Source organism: Mastigoproctus giganteus, chromosome 1 (assembly GCF_048544385.1).
Source record: "Mastigoproctus giganteus isolate SK-2022 chromosome 1, ASM4854438v1, whole genome shotgun sequence".
Lineage (NCBI taxonomy): Eukaryota > Metazoa > Arthropoda > Arachnida > Uropygi > Thelyphonidae > Mastigoproctus > Mastigoproctus giganteus.
Window position 1 is genome coordinate 219,176,893 of NC_143575.1, and position 20,621 is coordinate 219,197,513.

The window sequence follows — 20,621 nt, forward strand, 5'->3', positions numbered from 1 at the left end:
GAATCTTGTACAGGAGACACCAATGGATGATTACAAAAGGCAAAAAATTACAAAATAAGTGTTTTTTTATCAGCTAAAATTTTTATAAATAGAATGAGGTTAATAGACCCATTTTTCATTATTTAGTACTGTACGTATTTCATATAGTACTAGATTTCAAAGATTTCATAAATTTTCTTAAAATATATGAAATCCTTATTACTAGCAGTTTATTATTTGACTTTAATCCCTTCTCCCTTAAAATTGGTGGGTGGTACAGCAATATGATTGCCATATTTGAATTCCGCAATGTCTGATTTACAATAATCACCCTGAATTTTAACAGGGACGGAAAAAATGTGTTTGTTTTTTTTTTTTTTTTTTTGCCAACTAGTTTTATCAAGGGGGCACATGGAACAGGCAAACTCTAACCAATGATATTTCAAAGAGAAAAACACATACTACTCATGAAATAGCTACAGTGTCATAAATAGTAAAAGAAAATTGATATTAAAAGAAAATTGATATTGGAAGGGTGTAAAGCCTTTCAATGCATTGTTTACTAAATATAGAAACCATTGGTGTTTTTACCCATTCATGCAGAGGGAAATAAAATAAAAAAAGTAAAGTGCAGCCATTATCAACCCACTGCAGGATGGAAGCCTCCTCAACAATTCATGCTGAGGGAAACGGACCATAATCTGCCACGCTGGTCCAGTGTGGGTTGGCAGATCGACCGTATTCAGCAGTCAGGGGCTTGAACCCCGGTCTACTCAAAGAGCGTGTGCTACTGCACTCCCGCTCTGATTCTATAAATAACTTAGCAGCCCCCTTGTAATAGCATTCATAACTTTATCCCTCAACCACCTCCTATGGAAATTCTTCAAAGCAGATTAAGTTACATATTCAACTTTCATGTCCTTTGATGATTATTTTATTCAAATTGCCACACAGTTGACATTACCAAACAAATGTTCCACCGTAATACCTAAATCTATTACTGGTTAGCATAATTATGTTGAATGCTGATAGAATTGTGCTTATGATAGTAGTAAGAGAAAAAAAAAAGCACAAAATCTAATTTGCAGAGAACCCACCACTGCAAATCTTATTAACTATGAAACACAGAAAGCAAAGGCATGACAGATAAGAAAGAAAGCAGTGGATTCTTTGATTCAATTTGCATCCCCCATCACTAAAGATGCAGATATCAGAATTCAACAACATCATTCCCAATATTTACTTGGAATAGGTGGTATAGATCCTCTTCTGCAGATATAAAAAATGCTCCAGCAGAAATGTATGCCAATCATCAGCTTTGGCTTCTTATAAATAAACTCTTCCAACTAATCAAAACATTTCAAAGGTACAGGATTGTCACTAGGATTGTGTCCTGTAGATCTGTAATAGTCCATGGTTGAGGATCCAAGTATGTTGTTCTGTGTAATCCCAGAAATGTTCTGTGGAATTCATATCTGGCAAATTTTAATACCATTTCAAATCTATCTTATAACAGACCCTTTATACTGATTGATCTATGGGAGTCTTACAAAAAGAAGATAGTAGTCAGGATGAGAAATACGACATCATACTTAAAACAATTCAGTGGAAAACTTCATTCTCTGAGATACTCAGATCACCTTCGTTTTTCCAAAACTGGAAAACAAATCACTCAAGCTTTTTTGGGTAAAAAAAAAAAATGTTGAAAAATATACTGAAGTGACTTCCATTGAAACTTAGAACTTGATAAATGAGACTCAGTACAGTTTTCAGACAAATTGATCTTTATTAATCTTATAGTTAAAGCTTAGTTGAATATCTGAAATGCATTTGTTAAAAACAAACACCTAGTTGTGGTTAGTTTACATGTTGCCATACAAGATTAGGCATTTAAAAAGATGAAATGCCACTTGACAATTTGATATTTCTGAAGATCATTCATTCCTTTAGATTCCAGAAATTACTTTGTCTTAGTTTATTTAAAATTCCAGGTTTGCAGTACAAATAAATAAAATCACAAGACACATTACAAATACTTTTGAAACCTATATAAATAAAGTAGGGAAAAAAGTTTAATGTGATGTAGAAGACTGGTATAGACAGATATGAGAGATATAAATAAAACATGAAGTATAGAAATTATATCTCTAAGTGCAAAGCATCTTAATAAGAATGTAAAGTAAAATATATATATTAATTTAAGAATGCAGCAGAGAAAGGGTGCAATGTCCAGTACATAGATTGCCAAACTTAGAAGGTAATAGAAAAGTAGGAAGTATTAAAAAAAAAAAAGGAAATAATGCCTAATGCTAGAATTAAAGGTAAATTGCAGGAAATAATTTAATTGCAAAAATCAGTTATAAATTAATGGTTGAACATAGATTAATATATGAAGAAGACTAATATTTAAGTATGAAGGCCAGAATCACAGAAATAAAGAATTACATCCCAGATAGATTATGATGGCCAAAATGGTTTATCTCTTAATTTTCTCATTCTATTATGTACATCCCCATGCTTTAGACTTGGCATATTCTTTATTTAATAATTTTGGCTTTGATACTTAAATCTTGACATTTTATAATTTAATCTTTGTACTTCAGTACATATGCGACCATCAGATATTATTTCCTTCTTTTTTTTTTTTTTTTTTTTTCATCTTTCTTACTTTTCTTCTGCCTTCTTTTTCGGTTTGGCACTCTGTGTACTGAATACTATACACTTTCTCTATTACATTCTTAAATTAACATGTGAACACACATACACACTGTACAGTCAAAACATGACTACCTACTTAATAGTGGGTATGTCCATCTCTTGCCTCCTATAACAGCTGCCACAGGGTGAGACATGAACTCTAATGACCTCTTAACGTTGTAGGAGATATGGTATACCATGTCACTAGGATTATATCTTGTAGGTCTGTAATAGTCTGTGGTGGAGGATCCAAATGTCTCGATCCATATAATCCCATAGATGTTCTGTGGAATTCATATCTGGCAAATTTGACAGCCACAGTAGCACCTGGAAGTCATTTTTTTGTTTGGCAAACCACTCTCGAACAATGCCAACAACATAGCAGGGTGGATTATCCTGCTGGAACACATCTGTGCCATCTGGTAAGGCAGTCACCATGAATTATCGTGGAGTCACTCATGAATTATCATGAGTCACCGTGGATTATCCTGCTGGAACACATCTGTGCCATCTGGTAAGGCAGTCACCATGAAATGGTGTACCTGATCAGCCACAATGGGTAAGTATTTTTGAGCATTCATAGTGCAGTCTAGGGGTATGAGAGCTCTAAGAGATTCCCAGGAAAACGTACCCCATACCAACACATTGCTGCCAATCACCTGTTTCTCTTTGACCAGGACATTGGATTGATTCCTCTCTTAAGTTTGTCACCATACCCACCATCTACACAAATAGCAGGAAACATGATCATATATAATAATGTAATTAGAAAGGGAAACTTTTTTCCAGTCGTCCATGTTCCAATGATACTATTCAGATGCGAACTTTGGGTGTTGTTGGCAATGGGTGGCCATAAGAATGGGTACCTTGACTGGATGCTTACTCTGGATTGCCCATATGGAAGAGAGTTCATTGGATCACAGTCTTAGGAACACCACTGGTATTCCTCTGGTTAAAGGCCATGGTCAGCTGTTTCACCATTTCCATCTATTAGCTTACACAAGAAGCAAGGGCTACATTCACCACAACCATCAAATAGGCATGGGCACCCACTATTTGCCCAATGTTGCCATTAAAATTTTAAACCAACCAACCAACCAAATTGGCCCAATGACTGCCCACTCTTGGAACATCTTAACTACAGCACTCTACAAGCAGTCTGCAAAATTGACAGTTTCTGTAATATTGCTACTCTTTAGCCAGTACCCAACAGCAATCTCTTTTTTGAAGTCTGTCAGATCATACCCCTTGTCTGTCAATCAAGTACTTCGTATGGACTTCGTGAGACAAACCTGCAGTATCACATTTACTGGCTCTCACTGCAGCACGTGTGCCAGCAGGTGGGGAGGAATGGCCGATTGCTAAAACATGGGGATAGTCATAATGTTTTAACTAGACATTGTACATACATGTGCCTATGTGTGTGTTAATTTAAGAATGCAATAGAGAAAGGGTGTAGTATCCATCAGGGGTATATATATATATATATATATATATATATATATATATACAAGTAGCCCTCATTTTGCACTGGACCAATTTGACCCAAGCTGTAATAACTGAAAAGCCAAGTCAATTTTTGAAGACTTAAAGAAGAAAGAAGGTCAGTGCAATGAAATATTTTTGGCTAGTCCATGAGATTTAAATGGCTGATTCATGAGATTTAAAGCAAGAACCAAATGCAGAAGTGTGAAAATTACCAGCGAGGCAGCAAGTGCAGATGCTGAGGCAGCTACTGCATTCCTTGCAGAGTTTCAGGCCATAGTAGCGGAGGGTGAATATCCTTCAGATCTCACCTTCATTGTTGATGAAATGGGCCTTTATTGGAAAAAGTTGCCCTCAAGAACTTTTCTTCATTGCCCATGAAGAAAAGTTGGCTCCTGGTTTTAAAGCATCAAAAGACAGGCTGACACTTTAGTTGGGATCAGATGTGTCAAAATTGAAGTCAAACAAGAATACTTGGGTGACACAGGATGTCTGTATCACCCAAACAAATTGCATCGCCGATTGGCGCATTATAGCCTCCGCAGCTAATGCGCCAATAAAAACAAAACAAAAACAAAACAAAGCATCACCGATTGTTACTTCTGTATGGTGCCTCCTTGTATTAGAAAAGGGATAACAATAAAGAAAAGGTGACAGTGATGTACCCAAATATACCATCTGCAATTTGTCCCATGCCTCACGGTGAAGTACTGCCTATTCCTGAACCACTCAACTGTTTTTCTGTACACTCTGATGAAGATGAAGACACTAATGAGCATCAACTTGATATATCATTTTGTCTAAACCTTTATCCTTCTGAAACACATAAGATCACAGAAAGTGAGCTTAATGACCTCATCAGGGACCTCGAACTGCTGAAGAATAAGGCAGAGCTTTTGTCCTTGAGGCTACAACAGTGGAATCTTCTAGATCAATGCCCAAACTACTGAGCTCTATTGACCCTTTCAAAAATCAAAAAAGTGTATCGACCCCTTCAAAAACTTCAAAAATAAAACAAAGTTTGTACCCCTATATATATATGTGTGTGTGTGCACACGTCTCTCTCTCTCTCTCTCTCTCTCTCTCTCTCTCTCTCTCTCTCTCTCTCTCTCTCTCTCACTCACTCTGTGTGTGTGTGAACATTGGGTTTTCTGAAAAGAAAATTCAAAGTTTTACGTTTAAAACAACTCAACTTTATTCTTATTTTTACATAAATATATAATAATAACTTTATTTATCATCAGTTTGCTATACATAGAATGAATAATTTTACCAGTTCCAGAGGGTCTGTTTCGCCGACCACCTGGAATTGATTTACCTGCCCCCAAGGGTCTGTGGACCCCAGTTTGGGAAACGCTGTTCTAGATAAGTCTGTGAAAGTGACAACATTTCATACTCAAAATAAAGACTATGATAAATTGTATCAAACAGAAGGTGAACTCACTGTTTGTAAGGATATTGATGGTCTAATAGCAGCAATGAACATGAGGTATGTTCCCAAAGAATGGCAGCTATTTATTGACACTTCTAAGGTTAGCCTTAAGGCTGTATTATTACACAATGGAAATGTGCTGCCTTCAATACCTCTTGCATGTGCCATCCACAAAAAAGAAACATACACAAATGAGAACATCCTCTTAGGTGTACACTCTGCCGCTTATATCAGAAGTATAAGTGGCAGATATGTGGTGTTTTAAAGGTAGTAGTAGTAGTAGTGACATGTGATGCAAGAAAGCAAGTGTATGAGCTTATGCAGCATCAGCCAAAAAAAAAAAAAATTACACCATTCCCTCCAAACGCCTGTCCAGTTCCTCCTTAAATCCATTAACCTATCAACCTCCACAACGACAGATGGAAGTCTGTTCCAGCAATCAACTACCCGCTGGCTAAAGGCAAATTTCCGCATATCTATTCTACATCTGTCTTTTCTTAATTTGAATTTATGCCCCCTCAGGTTCGTAATCCGAACAAGTGGAAGGATCCCATCAGAATTCAGTGTGCTCAACCCATTCAAGGCCCCACACACCTCAATCAGAACACCGCGCAGGCACCCAGTCTCCAGCCACCGCAACTTGCAGAACTTAAGTCTCTCCTGGCAAGAGGATCCCTTCATTCCCCTCACCAATCTTGTTGCCCTTCTCTGTACACGCTCAAGCAAATCCACATCCTTCCCAAAATGAGGCATCCAGATCTGTACGCAGCACTCAAGGCGCGGCCTGACTACTGCCCTACACAGAGGGACAATCACCTCCCCCCTCCCCGCTAGCAAAATTCCCATATATCATTGACAAAACCCCATTACCAGCCCCAACAGCCTGTCCGCACTACTCAGAAAACTTCATATCTGACTGCACAACCACTCCCAGGTTCCTTTCATCCTCTACCACCTTAAGTGCAGCACCACACAGTTGGCACGTTTCTCTGAGGCCACTTCCACCCATATGCAGCACTTTGCATTTGTCAAGGTCAAACTTCAGTTGCCACTTCCCAGCCCGTCTGCCCAAATTATCTAGATCCTGTTGCAGTAGCACACTACCATTACTGTCATTAACAACCCTGCCAACCCCTGTATCAGCTGTAAACTTCGACACTAAGCCCGACATACTTTCATCAATATCATTGATAAATACACAAAACAACTGAGAACCCAACACCGAACCCTGTGGGACTCCACTAATAACACCAGTCCACAAAGAGCAGCACCCACTGACCACCACCACCATCCTCTGTCTTCTCCCACTCAACCATCCCCCTATCCATTGCAGCAACTTACCCTTAATACCATTCTGCTCCAATTTGTACAATAGTCCTCCATGCGCAACAGCATAAAAGCTCTCCCAAAATGCAAATATATGACATCAAAATTATTTTTTGCATCCAGCTCCCTTGCAACCACATCACAATATCTTATCAAATCTGTCAGACAAGACTCTCCCTTAACAAACCCATGCTGTGTCTGAACTATTGCTGCAGTCCTGTGCAGATGATCCCACAATGCATCCCCAACCAGTGACTCCACCACCTTACCCGGAACAGAAGTCAAACTAACCGGTCCGCAATCACTCGTGTCACCCTTCGATCCCCCCTTTGTGAATTGGGGACACATTTGCACATCCCCAGTCCGTGGGGACCTCCTACAAGTCCAAGGACGTTCCCACAACCATGGCTAAGGGCCCGCCTAGTTGCTTTGCCGCCTCCTTCAATACAACTGGAGGCGCCTCCGTAGCCAGGTGGGAAGGAGCAGCAGTGCGTAGCACACGCTTCTTGATTAGACCTGGGTTTGAGCCCGTCACCACCAAATACGGAAGATGCGGAAATGTCAGGAAATGACCACCGCATATCCCGGAGCAATATGGCCTTAGTTGCTAATGCTCCTAAAAACCAAATAACAAACAAACAAACAATACAACTGGACAGATCCCATCCACCCCAGGCGCCCTTCCTATGTTCAATCTCAACAACTTCTCCTCCACTCCGCTCCTAGCTACTACAAAATCACCAAGCACCCTGCTACAATTTGATAACCCTCTGCCACTCTCAAACCTTAATAACTCCTCATGTGTGAATGTAGATGCAAAACACTTATTTGCCAGGTAATCGCCGTTTATTTAGGACTACAAAAGGGTTACACATTAGGACTCAAAAGTATTGTTGCTTTCTCTGCTAGTGGGATAGTCGTGCCAAGGATATGGACTACGAGAAGAGGAGTTCGCCTCAATGAAAATCATTAACACCTGGAATGAAGAACATAGCATTTGAACCTCTGGTAGATCCAAATAAAGTTTTGACTTCCACTACTCCACATCCAAACTGGGGCTCATGAAAAATTTCGTGAAAGCCTTGGAAGTAAATGGTCCTGCATTCACATACTTGCAAGAGAAATTCCCAAGATTAAGGCAGGCGCTTTCATTGGTCTACAAATAAGGCAACTTTTCAAAGACAGTTCGAATGTGTCCTTAGTGATAGCAAGAAATCAGCGTGGAACGCCTTTCGAAATGTTTCGACTACTTTTCTAGGAAATGTTAAAGCTGGCAACTACAGGCAGCTTGTGGAAGATCTCATCACTTCTTATGAAAAAGATGCATTTCTTGCACTCGCACCTCGATTTCTTTCCGTCAAACGGTGGTGCTGCCATCAGTGACGAACATGGTGAGTGCTTCCATCAAGACATTGCAGCGATGGAACAAAGATACAAAAGCAAATTGAGTGCCATTTGCTTTTGTATCTTTGTTAAAAAAAAACTACTTTTTTCGAAAACAAGATTGGCTCTTGTTTTCGAAAAATGGAAATAGTGCCATTTTAAGCACTATTTCCATGTTTAGCACCCCAAAATGTATAAAGTAAACTTACTTTCATGCTGGTAACAAGATATGACCCAAAATTTGTTGTTCAGTATATTCATTCAATGGTAAGTGGAAACTTAAGATGATTTGGGCATGCAGAAAGAATACGAAAGGGGGAGATTAGCTAAACAGATATATGAAGCAAAACGTGAATAGTAATGTGCCCAGATGCAGACTGGGAAAAGGTACATCAATGGCGTACAAGTATTGAAAAGAAAGAGGACTTGATTTGACTAAGGGTAAAATCTAACAGGATAGCATGGAAGAAAATAGTGAATGAAAGACTGTTAGTCCATAAAAATTATTTCTGTTATATACTGATGTGGTACCCATTTAGTATAACAAATATAGATGATTAAAATGTTGTTTTGTTTAATGTGTACATTTTTTAGCATTATTTAATAATAATTGATGGTCAGCTTTATAAGACTGGGAATCACTGACATGGATAATAAAGTAAAGCTAACATAGCTGTTATAGAAAATAATTGTTTTATTTCTTTCTAAACTTTTTTAAGGTAATGCCTGGTCTGCTGCTATGTTTTGTTCTAAGGTATGATGCATATAAGAAAGCCCAGGTTAGTTCAGCAGAAACAGGGGTACCTCCTCCAAATCATCTTAATAAGATCTCCTATTTCCATTGTTCACTCATAGGATATTTTCTGGGTAAGTTCACAAGTAATTTTATGCATATCAGTTTTTTTTTTATTAAGATGGGTTTGAGGCTATAAACTGGCAAAGTACAAGCTCTTGGAAACATTTAAGTTTTTTGAAAAAATTTAGCTTTTTTTTTTTTTTTTTTTACTTAACACATTAAATTGTGCAATAAATAGTTTAGTAGTTCACATTAATTGGGTTATTTTTAAATTTAGCTAGAGATTTTGCAACTTATTATTCATGGTACCTTTGTATTAGTGATTTGGCACAAATATCTTATCTCATAACTTGTAGTGTAGTGCAGTGCGTCATAGTGGAATTGTAGTTTTTAACTGTGGTAGGTAAGTAGCTGAAAAATTCTAATCTCGTAGTTCGGCATATTTTTTTTTTGTTTTTAGTTAGGACAATTTAATTAATAGATACTTTTATTATCTATTATAACTAATTTATAACTTTACAAGTGTACCAATATAGGCAATGCATATAATGTAAACACAATAGTGTAAATATATATATATATATGCATATATACATTAATATATTCGAGCCCGTGACCACCAAATACGGAGGATGCGGAAAAGTCAGGAAATTACCACCGCATATCTCCGGAGCAATATGGCCTTTGTTGCTAATGCTCCTAAAACCAAATACAAACAACAACAACAACATTATTATTTTATATGCATATATAATAACAAAACTTCCTAGCTTAATATGTTTTATTGCTGCATAACCTGTGAATAAAGTAGTGTTTTTACTGCATTTAGATATTAGTTCGGTTAGTATGCTCAAATTAAATTGTTAGTATACTCAAATCATGCCTTGGACTAGGCATCAAAGGGCTCAAAGTAGTGGAAGTACTGAGACTTGGAAGGGGGGACTGAAAGGAGCAGTTCTCTTACGAATGTACATTTTGTACATTCGTAGGATAATGCCTTACAAAATGTACTTGTTCAATCTTTGCAGATCTGTCTGGAATGGGACATGATACAGCAAAGAGATGGTGTGTATGGTACAAATAGTATGAGGAAATTAGTCACAAACTCAATGTAGATTGGGTGCATATGAGAGCTTGAAGAAGAGGATGGATGGCTTCAAAGGAATTAAAATGGGGCCCATCAAGCTTGCAACTGCCTAACTGAATACCAGGGCCCTTGTGCATGAGGCAACACAGCAGCAAACCCCAAGGCAGAATGCACTGGTCCCACAATTAGTTTGAATTAGTTCCTTTTAGCACAATATATTTCCCGTTTCCCTGAAGCTTGACAAGGCTCTCATCATGTGTTCTCTCTCTCTCTCTCTCTCTCTCTCTCTCTCTCTCTCTCTCTCTCTCTCTCTCTCTCTCTCGCCTATTGTCTCTTGGCAGAATTGCAGAAACTTTCAAATTTAATCCTAATTTTTCCCCTGACAAATAGTCAATGATATTAAAAGTAGAACATCATCTATGAACCTACTTAACAAATACAGGGCAATGTTGAAAAAAAAACAAAAATTAGGAATAAATTTGAAAGTGTCTACAATTCTGCCCAGACACAATAGGAGAGAGTACACAATGAGAGCCTTGTCAATCAATTCAGGATTGGAAAGACTATGCAAGACTCATGGATTAGAATTTTTCTCTGTGTGTTTTGTGCTTGTTAACAGAAGATATGTTTCTACAGGAATGGGATACAGTTAAATAGAAGGAATGTAAGAATATTTGCTGATACCATAACGGCACGGCAATGTTAGATGAGCCAGAAAACTGCCAGCTTGGTGAGTGACACAGACTAAAAGATTAACCACAGCTCCAGGCAGAGGTATAAGTGATTCTTGCAATGCTTTTATTGGAATGTGTAACAGTCTGGAAAGCAAGGTATTGGGGATTTCAAGACCTGCTGCGGGTCCTCATGGAACCTGCAAATAGATGAGCTGTGTAACAGTGACTAAGAGTGAAAACAGTTGCATGTACACTAATGCTGGAGCATAGTAAATAAATTTTAAGAATTTTAAGTACTGGTTAAATCATCAAATGTGGATATTGTAAGGATATCAGAGATGTGATGTCACTCAGACATAAGGAAAATAGGAATCCAATAATGTTTTTTATATGATGTCAGACATAAGGGATACAGAATTTGAATATGAGGGATACAATGTGTACAGAAAGGACATGAGTGAGGAGGGATTATACTCTGAGTTAAGAAGCATGTAACATATAAGGAGGTGCATCCAGTTTACATGGGTGACCAGTGCAAATAAAAGTAGGATATGTGTTATTGGCCTATAGAGTGTCAGTAAATCAGAATGTCTTATAATGGAATTGTAACTTTCCAGATATTGACTGTAACTTGTAGGTTGGTCAAGGAGAGTTTCTTCAAGATGACTTTTGGAATGGTCAGAAAAGTGGCAACTATGTTTTAATGCAACAAAATGCAAAGTTTTACACTTAGTGGGTTTGAACTAAAAACACTAGAGAAAGAAAGGGATTTGGGAGTTTGTTTATGTTTATAGTCAGATATGAAGATCTCTGAGCAGTGTAGATAGGCAGCAAGGAAAGCCCAGTGTCTTACTGATGATTTATTGAACTTCCGCTTGTAGAGAGAGAGAGAGAGAGAGAGAGAGATAGGGAGCTCATAATCCTTCTGTATGAGGCAATTGCAAGACTTCACTTTTAATACTGTGTTGAATGGAAACAACAGACATCAAGCTTCTTCAAAAGGCATCCATAAGAAAAGACTGAAATATGTGGATTACAGAGCTTGGAAACTAGACAATTTAAAGGAAATGATTTAGATGTATAAGGCCCCGAAGATAAATATAAAATGAATGAGGGAAAAATTTTCGCTGCTATAAATTATTCTGAAACTGAAGACCATAAATTTAAAATACAGGGAAAGAGGTTTAGAATTAAAAGAAAACTTCCTGGATTGCAGGATGTTTTCTTTTAGCCAGCAAGTTGTTAATTGCTAGAATAAGTTGCCTCCATGGGTGATTGAAGCTTATAGCTTGAGGAAATTGAAAGGTCAGCTGCATAGGAGGGATTCAAATGGGTAGTTTATTTTATTTATTTTTTTTATTATTATTATTCTTATTATTTTATTTTTTTTACTGATGCAGCAGAAGCCCAAGGCTTCCTTTGCACCATATGGCTAAATTCTAAGAAAAAATTACTATAAGACCATTATAGTTATTTTCTATATTCTAATTTGTATCACTGTCCTAGAGCCACAGTAAACAGCCAAAAGTAACATTTCAGTTAATAATTCTTTGGAATTGAATTAATTAATGATCTGATTAGATAATTAAAATTATTTAATGATGTTTAAAAATCAATTGCTAATAATTTTACTAAAGAGTTTCTTCAATTTTTGCCTTCATAGGTTTATTGACAGCTACTGTATCATCAGAAGTTTTCAAGGCTGCTCAGCCTGCTCTCCTTTACCTGGTCCCCTTTACATTGCTCCCTCTTCTCACAATGGCTTACCTCAAGGTATGTGTTTGGGAATGTGATGATTTCAACCAATTCATTAAATACCATATTTAATGAATCTAATATGCTACCTCAATTCTAGGACAACTTGAAATTTTGGAGAGGAGAGGAAAGGGGAAAAGTTGTACAAATTCATCATGCCTTGAATGATTGCTTTTTATGTATTTTATTTCCAAAATGCAAGGATCATTGCCTTTTGTTCATTTTATTTCTAAAACCTTGAAACCCAGTAGTAAAATTAGCATGTCGGTGTTACAGTTTAAAGCAGAATAAAACAGTATATCTTGATTTGTGAAATAAGAGGCAAGCCCAATTTTATGATGTTAGTAGTGACATGGAGGTCTATTTGACCCACAAAATAAGTTTTTGGCATGTGTGTTTATGAATTTGTCTCATCTTTTTACATTTTATTTGATCAATAATACTAGAAACAACTTTTAGAACTGAAATATTACATTACTTTGCCAATAGTTATTTTATTTTGTGTGTGTGTGTGTGTGTGTGTGTGTGTGTGTGTGTGTGTGTGTGTGTGTGTGTGTGTGTGTGTGTGTGTGTGTGTGTGTGTGTGTGTGTCATGATTGCACTGACATTTTTCACATTCCAACTTTAAACACTCATAAACAGTACCATTCCAAACGGTCAGTTCACAAATAGAATTTTACACTGTTTTAAGTTGCTTATGCCAAGAGAGATTAGAACTCAGGATAATAGCAATATGTGATCTTCCCCAGAACAGTCTAGTCTTCCTCATCAGAACCTGGAGCTTTCTTAGCTCCAGGTACTGATGAGGAAGATTGTTTAAAATCCTTTTGACAGAAGACCACAGGAGGCATTGAATGGAGCATACTGGGAATGGTGGGAGGTGGTTTATCAAGATCGTTAATACACGAGTTGGAAGAAATAATAGGATGCTAGCAGGTCAACTTTATTCTTGGCCAAAGTGGCAATAAAATCATCTGGTTTTGACAGAGATGGGCAGAAGTTGCAGCCAAATAGCTTTGGCAAGAGGCCAGAATGCTCGACAACCATTTGGACAAGAAGCAAGTTTTCTACTCTTATCCTGCTCAAACTCTAGTTTGGACTGATTAATAACTGCTTTAGAATTGTTGTGAGCTTTGGCATAGGCAGAAAATAAGAGATCGTCATTAAGTTACAGGGGCTGGTGCTAGGGGGTGCACAAGTGAGGCACTTGCCACAGGTGCCACCTAAATTAGGCATCTCTAGATGCATTACTGCATATATATGCATGTTAAGATATGAGGTTGGAAAGGTTGTTTTGTGAAAAAAAGGATGAAGTGTGTTGGCTGTGTGGTTAGGATTGTCTGATATTCTGGTAGGTAAATGAACAATCTGTGCAAGGTCATTAATAATTGCAAAAGCCTCAGAATCTCAACCAATTCGGCCTGTGTCACTAGAAAACAGAAGCCAGCTGGAGTTGTGAACATTAAAATTTTCAAGGAAAATTACCTCACTGTTAGGAAAGTTGGAATGGAGAAAGTCCAATTTCAAAGAGTTCCAACAGATTAGTTGAGTTCGTAGAACAATAGAGACAACAGATGAATTTGACAGAATGTGGAAGAGAGATTTTAAGCCAGAGAAGATCGAAAAAGAGAGATTCCAAATTACTAAGTCACTGGCAGGGAATATCAGAATGGACATATTGTTTTTTATTTGGTTTTTAGGAACATTAGCAACTAAGGCCATATTGCTCCGGAGATATGCGGTGGTCATTTCCTGACCTTTTCGCATCCTCCGTATTTGGTAGTCACTGGCTCGAACCCCGGTCTAATCAAGGAGCGTGTGTAACGCACTGCTGTTCCTGCCCACCTGGCTACGAAGGCACCTCGAGAATGGACATATGCACAAGTACCACCTTTGAAGCGAAAAGTCATTCAGCAAATAATTCGGACAATTGAGATGGCAATGGTTGAATAAACTGATAACTGGGATTCTGTCAGTAAACATGCATGGTGGTTTGGCAGCTGTAAGTGGAAATGGACATCATTTAGTTTGGAACTGGGATCACATATATTTGTGAAATGAATGAGGAAGTGTTTGGTAGGTTAAGATCTTTTTGCAGATAAGTTTATTCTATTAGTTTAAAAATTCATTGTGTATTCAGTAGTAAGAAAAAGTGGAGGGGACAATCTGTATGAAGTAATGAAATTTTTAAATATGGCGTACATAGGCAAGAATATATAATATATCCAGCTCCTTGACGTGATGTGGCCTTGATCCCCCCCCCATACACACTACTTGGACTCGATCCAGTTGCTATATGGCAAAGTAGAGGTAGCGAGATTATACACTAGCTGATCTGGATGCTGGGTGCCATATTTCAGGACTCTCACATGGGAGTTTATACTCAGGGTTACTAACAATCCCACCATTGTGATAAAGAGCTTCCATAAGAACCTAGCAGCAATAAGCATCCCAGAGAACATTCACGTGGAACTCCAGAAAGTCACAATCCTAAACACCTGTAGGATAGTGTAAGCAGAGGGTTTGGCTATTACAGGCTGACCGGGCTTTGCTGAAATTAGGTCCGCTTGACTTTGAGTGTCAACTGAATAAGTTATGTTCATATCCATGTTTGCCTTATTACCAAGAATTGTTGATTATTTTAAAGGAAATTATCAGAAATAGGAAAGATTGGGTTAATTTGTAAAGGTGGGTTATAGCTAGGTGGTAATGCCATTAAGCGTTTACTAAAGGCAACTCCCTTAAACACCCATCTGCTGCATTAAGTGATTACAAATTTGCTAGTAACTGTAAAACCTTAAAAAAAAAACTTATAATCAGGCAATAATGCCATAATAATAAAAACACACGTTACAAGGGTGATTCAAAAGAAAATGTCAAAAGTTAAATAATTCTTTATTCAAACCTGTGGTAAGGAACCATATTATTTTTCAACAAAATCTCCTACTCTTACAATACTTGTTTTTCTCTGAGAAACTAAGCTTGGATACTCTTGGAGAAGAATTTCATTGGTCACTTGTTCAGCCACTCATCCTACAGTATTTGGACTTCAACATTGGAATGGAGGTGCTCCCCCCACACCCCAAAAAAAATAAAAATAATAAAATAATAATCCTCTATGAGTAGTCCAAAAAGATGATGTTATTTGGGGCCAAGTCAGAAGGATGAGAAAGGTTTAATAATACTTTAGAATTCAGGACTTGGAGGCTGGTGTCAACAGTTTATTGACACTGTGAGTGGTATTATCATATTGTCAACAAACCGCTTTCAGGATTAACCTCAGCATTTGCTCCAGATTGCAGGCTACAATTGAAATACAGATTGTTACCAATATAATAATGCCATAGATTCCCCTCTCAAACCTCATTCTGCAATTCTCCAAAATAATCCCATATCCATTTTTGTTTTCTTATTTCAAATGTGGTGAACATAATCTTTCCTGGAGATGATGCATGGCTTGTAATTTCTTCTGGAATGATGCTGCTCTTTAATTGCTTGCTGGCTTCATGCCGAAAGTAATTATCACCTTGACTCGCACTTGATCGCTGTACATTCTAGGAGATCATTCTCCTCAACTTCACACTGAGCAGCATTCACCATCTTGTATTAGTAGTAGTAATGGCAAATGATGCAAGAAAATCAAGCTTATGAAGCAAAGAATACATTAACATTCAGCTTACTCAGTCCAATGAAGCCTTTAAACACCTCAATCAGATCTCCCCGCAAGTGCCTGGTCTCAAGACACTGCAGTTTGCATGCAGAACTGAAGCCTTTCAAGGTAAGAGCACCCTTTTGTTTCCTTCACCAATCTGGTGAAGGGCACAAAATGGTGCTCAATTTTAATAAGTTACTCTGGGGTTACTGCTACCCATGTGCAGTACACTGGATTTGTCAGTTAAACTTCAACTGCCATTTCCCAGCCAATCAACCCAATTTTCCTAGATCTTGTTGCAGTAGCTCACCATGATTACTGTCGTTAATCACCCTGCTAACCTTTGTATCATCTGCAAACTTAGACACTAAGCCTGATATACCTTCATCCAGTATCATTGATAAATATTGAAAACAACAATGGACTCAACACTGAACCCTTTGGAACTCCACTAATAACATTAGTCCATGAAGAGCAGTGCCCATTGATAATCACTCTCTGTCTTCTTCCACTTAACCATCCCTTTATTCCTAGCAGTAACCCTTAATGCCACATTGCTCCAGTTTGTACAACGGTCTTTTATGTGGAACAATATCAAAAGCCTTCCTGAAATCTAAGTATACCATGTCAAAATTAGTTTTTTCATCCAGTTCCTTGCTCACTGCATCATAGTAACATATTAGGTTGGTTAGATAAGACTGCCCCCTGACAAATCCATGCTGTGATTTCAGTATATTTACATGCTAGTCCAAATGGTCCTGCATTCTTTAACCAGCGATTCCATTATTTTCCCCTGGAACAGATGTTAAGCTAATGGGTCTGTAATTCTTTATGTCACCCTTTGATCCCACTTTATGAATTGGAGATATGTTAGCACTTCTCCAGTCCTTAAGGTTGTTGTTTAGTTTCATGAGTGTCATATCATGCAGCCAAAGAAATGCTTCTCTGATGGTATCCGAATAATAGTTTTGTGATGAAAGATTGCAAAAGGAGAAAATCATATCGAAAAATTCCTGCATCAAAGTTGAATAAAGAATTATGTATAAATATAGTGCAAGTGCATCAGAAATACATAGCTATATCTGAATAAATCAGAATATTAGTAAAATGGCATCGTTTTAAGTTATATCTCATATTGTGAATACCTTCACAACGAGTTGCCATGATATTGCACTACTTCGAATAAGTAACCCTTCACCTAAGGAGAAGACTATTGTTACTTATTCTCAGATGGATACCACCATCCATCTGAGAATAAGTAAATAGTCTTCTCCTTAGGTGAAGCATTACTTATTCAAAGTAGTGCAATATCATGGCAACTCGTGAAGGTATTCACAATGTGAGATTGTGAATACCTTCACAATATTGTGAAGGTATTCACAATATGAGAACTTAAAATGATGCCGTTTTACTAATATTCTGATTTATTCAGATATCGCTATGTATTTCTGATGGGCTTGCACTATATTTATACATAGTCTAGACTCCTCCATAGCTCGAGGCTTATGCCCTAAATGCTTGAGTCTAAATTAAGAATTATTTAACTTTTGCTGTTTTCATTCAAACCACCTGCATATGAATAATATTAAGTCAGTTAAAAAACTAATTCCACACAAATTTTTCTATTTTTAGGGAGATTTACGTCGTATGTGGAGTGAGCCATTTATCAGTTCCTCTCCTTCAAAGCATCAAGAGGTCTGACGCCAGTGCTGTTGCAGGTGTTGTTGTCTATACTCGTAAAAAATCAGATGAGCTGGATTGTGGACTATATTCTTCTTGTGTTTGTGTTTGGGAAAGAAACTCTTCACATAACATGAATCTCACTTTTTCGTGTAGCAGTGAAATTTTCTAAGTGATAATACTAAGTGTAGTAAATTTGTATGAGTGCCTTGGAGAGGTTGGAACCTCACAGAAGTAATTACAGACGTGCAAACACGAGAGAATTAACTAGTTAATGCCACATAGTTCCAGCAGCTCCAACATCTGCACAAGTCTGTTTTGAGAAAACAGAACTTGGCATTTCTTTTATTCCCCAGTAAACAAAGAAAAAAACTTATCAGGAGGCAGCATACATTTTTGTACAGTACATGTTAATGAATTGTGGTATAAACGAAAATACAGATTGATATACTTTATCTGTTTACATCTTTCCACTTGGTGGTACATCATCATGTGTCAGGCATCTGCTTTCACTTTTTCATAGTTGTATCTGTGTGTTAGTCTCTTCATCTGTAGTCAAGTGAAGGAAAGGAGTTTTGACTGTACTTTGTGCTTATGCTTCCCCCCCCCCCCTTTTGTTTTTTGTGTATGACAAGGTATAACGAGTGTGCATGAGAGAGAGAGAGAGAGAGAGAGAGAGAGAAAAAAAAAAAAAAAAGGAGAGTCAGTTTTTCCTCTGTGTTTGTACAACACATATTTTAAGCAAAGGTAAAAAATTTAAGACCACTTGCGTTTGTACTCATGTTTAGAGGTTTATAGTTGTATACAGTGTTTGATATCTGGGCTTCCACACTGCCAAAGTTAAAAGTTTACCAGCTTCAGTTTTTCTTAAAAATCAGCTGACTCTGATAATATTATGTTTCAGGAAATATATAAGTACTATGTTGTATTATGTCTGTCTTCCCCCTGCCCCCCTCTCTCTCTGTTTAGAATGCAATGACAATACTTTTACATGGAATGTCACAAAGATGGTCAGATTAATTATGCTTTGTTGTAAATTTTGTAGGTATTTTTGTTTTTAGAAGTTTTAAAAAAGCAAGTTATTGAAGAATAAAATGTTTGTTTTCTAATTATTTGTTGTTATAAAAAGTGAAATGAGATTTAACTTTTTCAGTAGGTATGCACTATTATAAAAAGTTACAGATATTATATATAGTTGAGCTCTCTCTCTCTCTCTCTCTCTCTTTTTTTAATAATAAGGAAACTACTACAGGCTACTACAAAAAAAGTTATTCTAAGTGACTTCTAATGTATACATTCAAACCTCCAAACTGTGAACTAATTCTCGGATTTCTCATTTACCAAAAATGCAGTACGTTACAGTTGGTTGTATTGGATGGAGATCTCACCTCAGGGCCATGAAAGTGTTTGCCACTACCCTCAAAAAATTTGTTAAGATTATGGAGTTGTCCAATTGCTATTTGTGGATAATATCAGCAATTCATTGATAATAAACAATGGATTACTCTTTTTCTGAGTTTCACAATTCATATTCAGCTATTTGAGTGCGGTGACAGTTCATTAAATACAGTTAATTGATTGTTACCTAAGTTCATTAGAGAAAGCTTTTGGAGCATTTACATTGTTTTCAAATAGCACCAAAACAACAGAGAATTGTTCAAAATGCAAACTAAGACATTATCTACTGTGGAAAAGTTTGTGTTGTTAGGCAGTCCACATTCTAACTTTGGTGAAGCGATTATGTGAAACTTCTCATAATACTATGCAGTATTTGCTGCACTTTTTTCAAGTACAGTAGAGCGTCGAAAATCTGAACGTCAATAATCTCATTATTTTATTTGTTTTATTTTTTTTTTATGCTAATACATGAAATTAAGTGATACGTGAAAATCAGAAGAATATTATCTGCAGGTTAGCAAAATAAAAATAAATTTAAACTTACATACATAGCTTAATTGGCCTCGAGTGCCAAGCATAGTGTTCAAGCCATTTTTTTCGAGTGAAAAATAGTGATTTTCTGAGTGACCTTGTTCTGTTTTCTTTCCAGTGCTTTTCACATCCTCAGTTCTTTGTAAGTGGTTCTGTACTTAACTGATCTTGAGTAAGAACCCAGAAAAGAAAATCACCTTTCTTTTCCTAGTATATTTATTAATTTTTATATTTAAAAAACTAACTTGCCCAGCCGCTTGGCCACTAGGTGGCACCGCTCCTGCCTCCCTATGGCTAGGCCAGAAACCTGAGAGGAAAAGCTCTCACTCCCAGGGCTAAAAAGGAGCAACATTGAATGGCGATTTATATCCACTACTGGAGCCAACTGGCTCTCAGCATTCTGAACCCTCAACCTGCAGAATGGAAGACGATCTCAGTCTTCCAAAAAGAATGAAAAAGGACTCTAACAAATCAGAAAAGGACTCCACCAGCTTTTCTGATAATGCATTCGTTGTTGACTCAGCCAGTAAGAAAGTCTCTCCCTCTGTCATCCGGAGATGTCTCGAGAATTCAGTATGTACACCAAAAATAGTGAAACAACTCCAGTCAAGAGATCTATTAATTGAGACAACACAAAAGCAAGGCATTTTGAATTATTATTAAAAATATCCTCTATAAAAGTGAGATTTATTGAACATCACCGAAGAAGAGATAGTCATGGAATTACAAGAACAGAAAGTAACTCA

The 20,621-nt window shown here is 37.2% G+C and overlaps 1 protein-coding gene across 2 annotated transcripts in view; it reads left to right on the top strand.

Moving 5' to 3' along the window:
- The window catches only part of SppL (signal peptide peptidase-like protein), a 280,619-nt gene extending 262,009 nt beyond the window's left edge, over positions 1–18,610 (top strand). For both annotated transcript variants that reach the window (XM_090384387.1, XM_090384379.1), the window contains 3 exons: positions 9,022–9,169; positions 12,523–12,632; positions 17,899–18,610. In XM_090384387.1, coding sequence (XP_090240513.1) covers positions 9,022–9,169; positions 12,523–12,632; positions 17,899–17,967 — 327 coding nt within the window. In that variant the 3' untranslated portion in view covers positions 17,968–18,610. The remainder of the gene's footprint in view (positions 1–9,021; positions 9,170–12,522; positions 12,633–17,898) is intronic.
- The last annotated feature ends 2,011 nt before the right edge of the window (positions 18,611–20,621 follow it).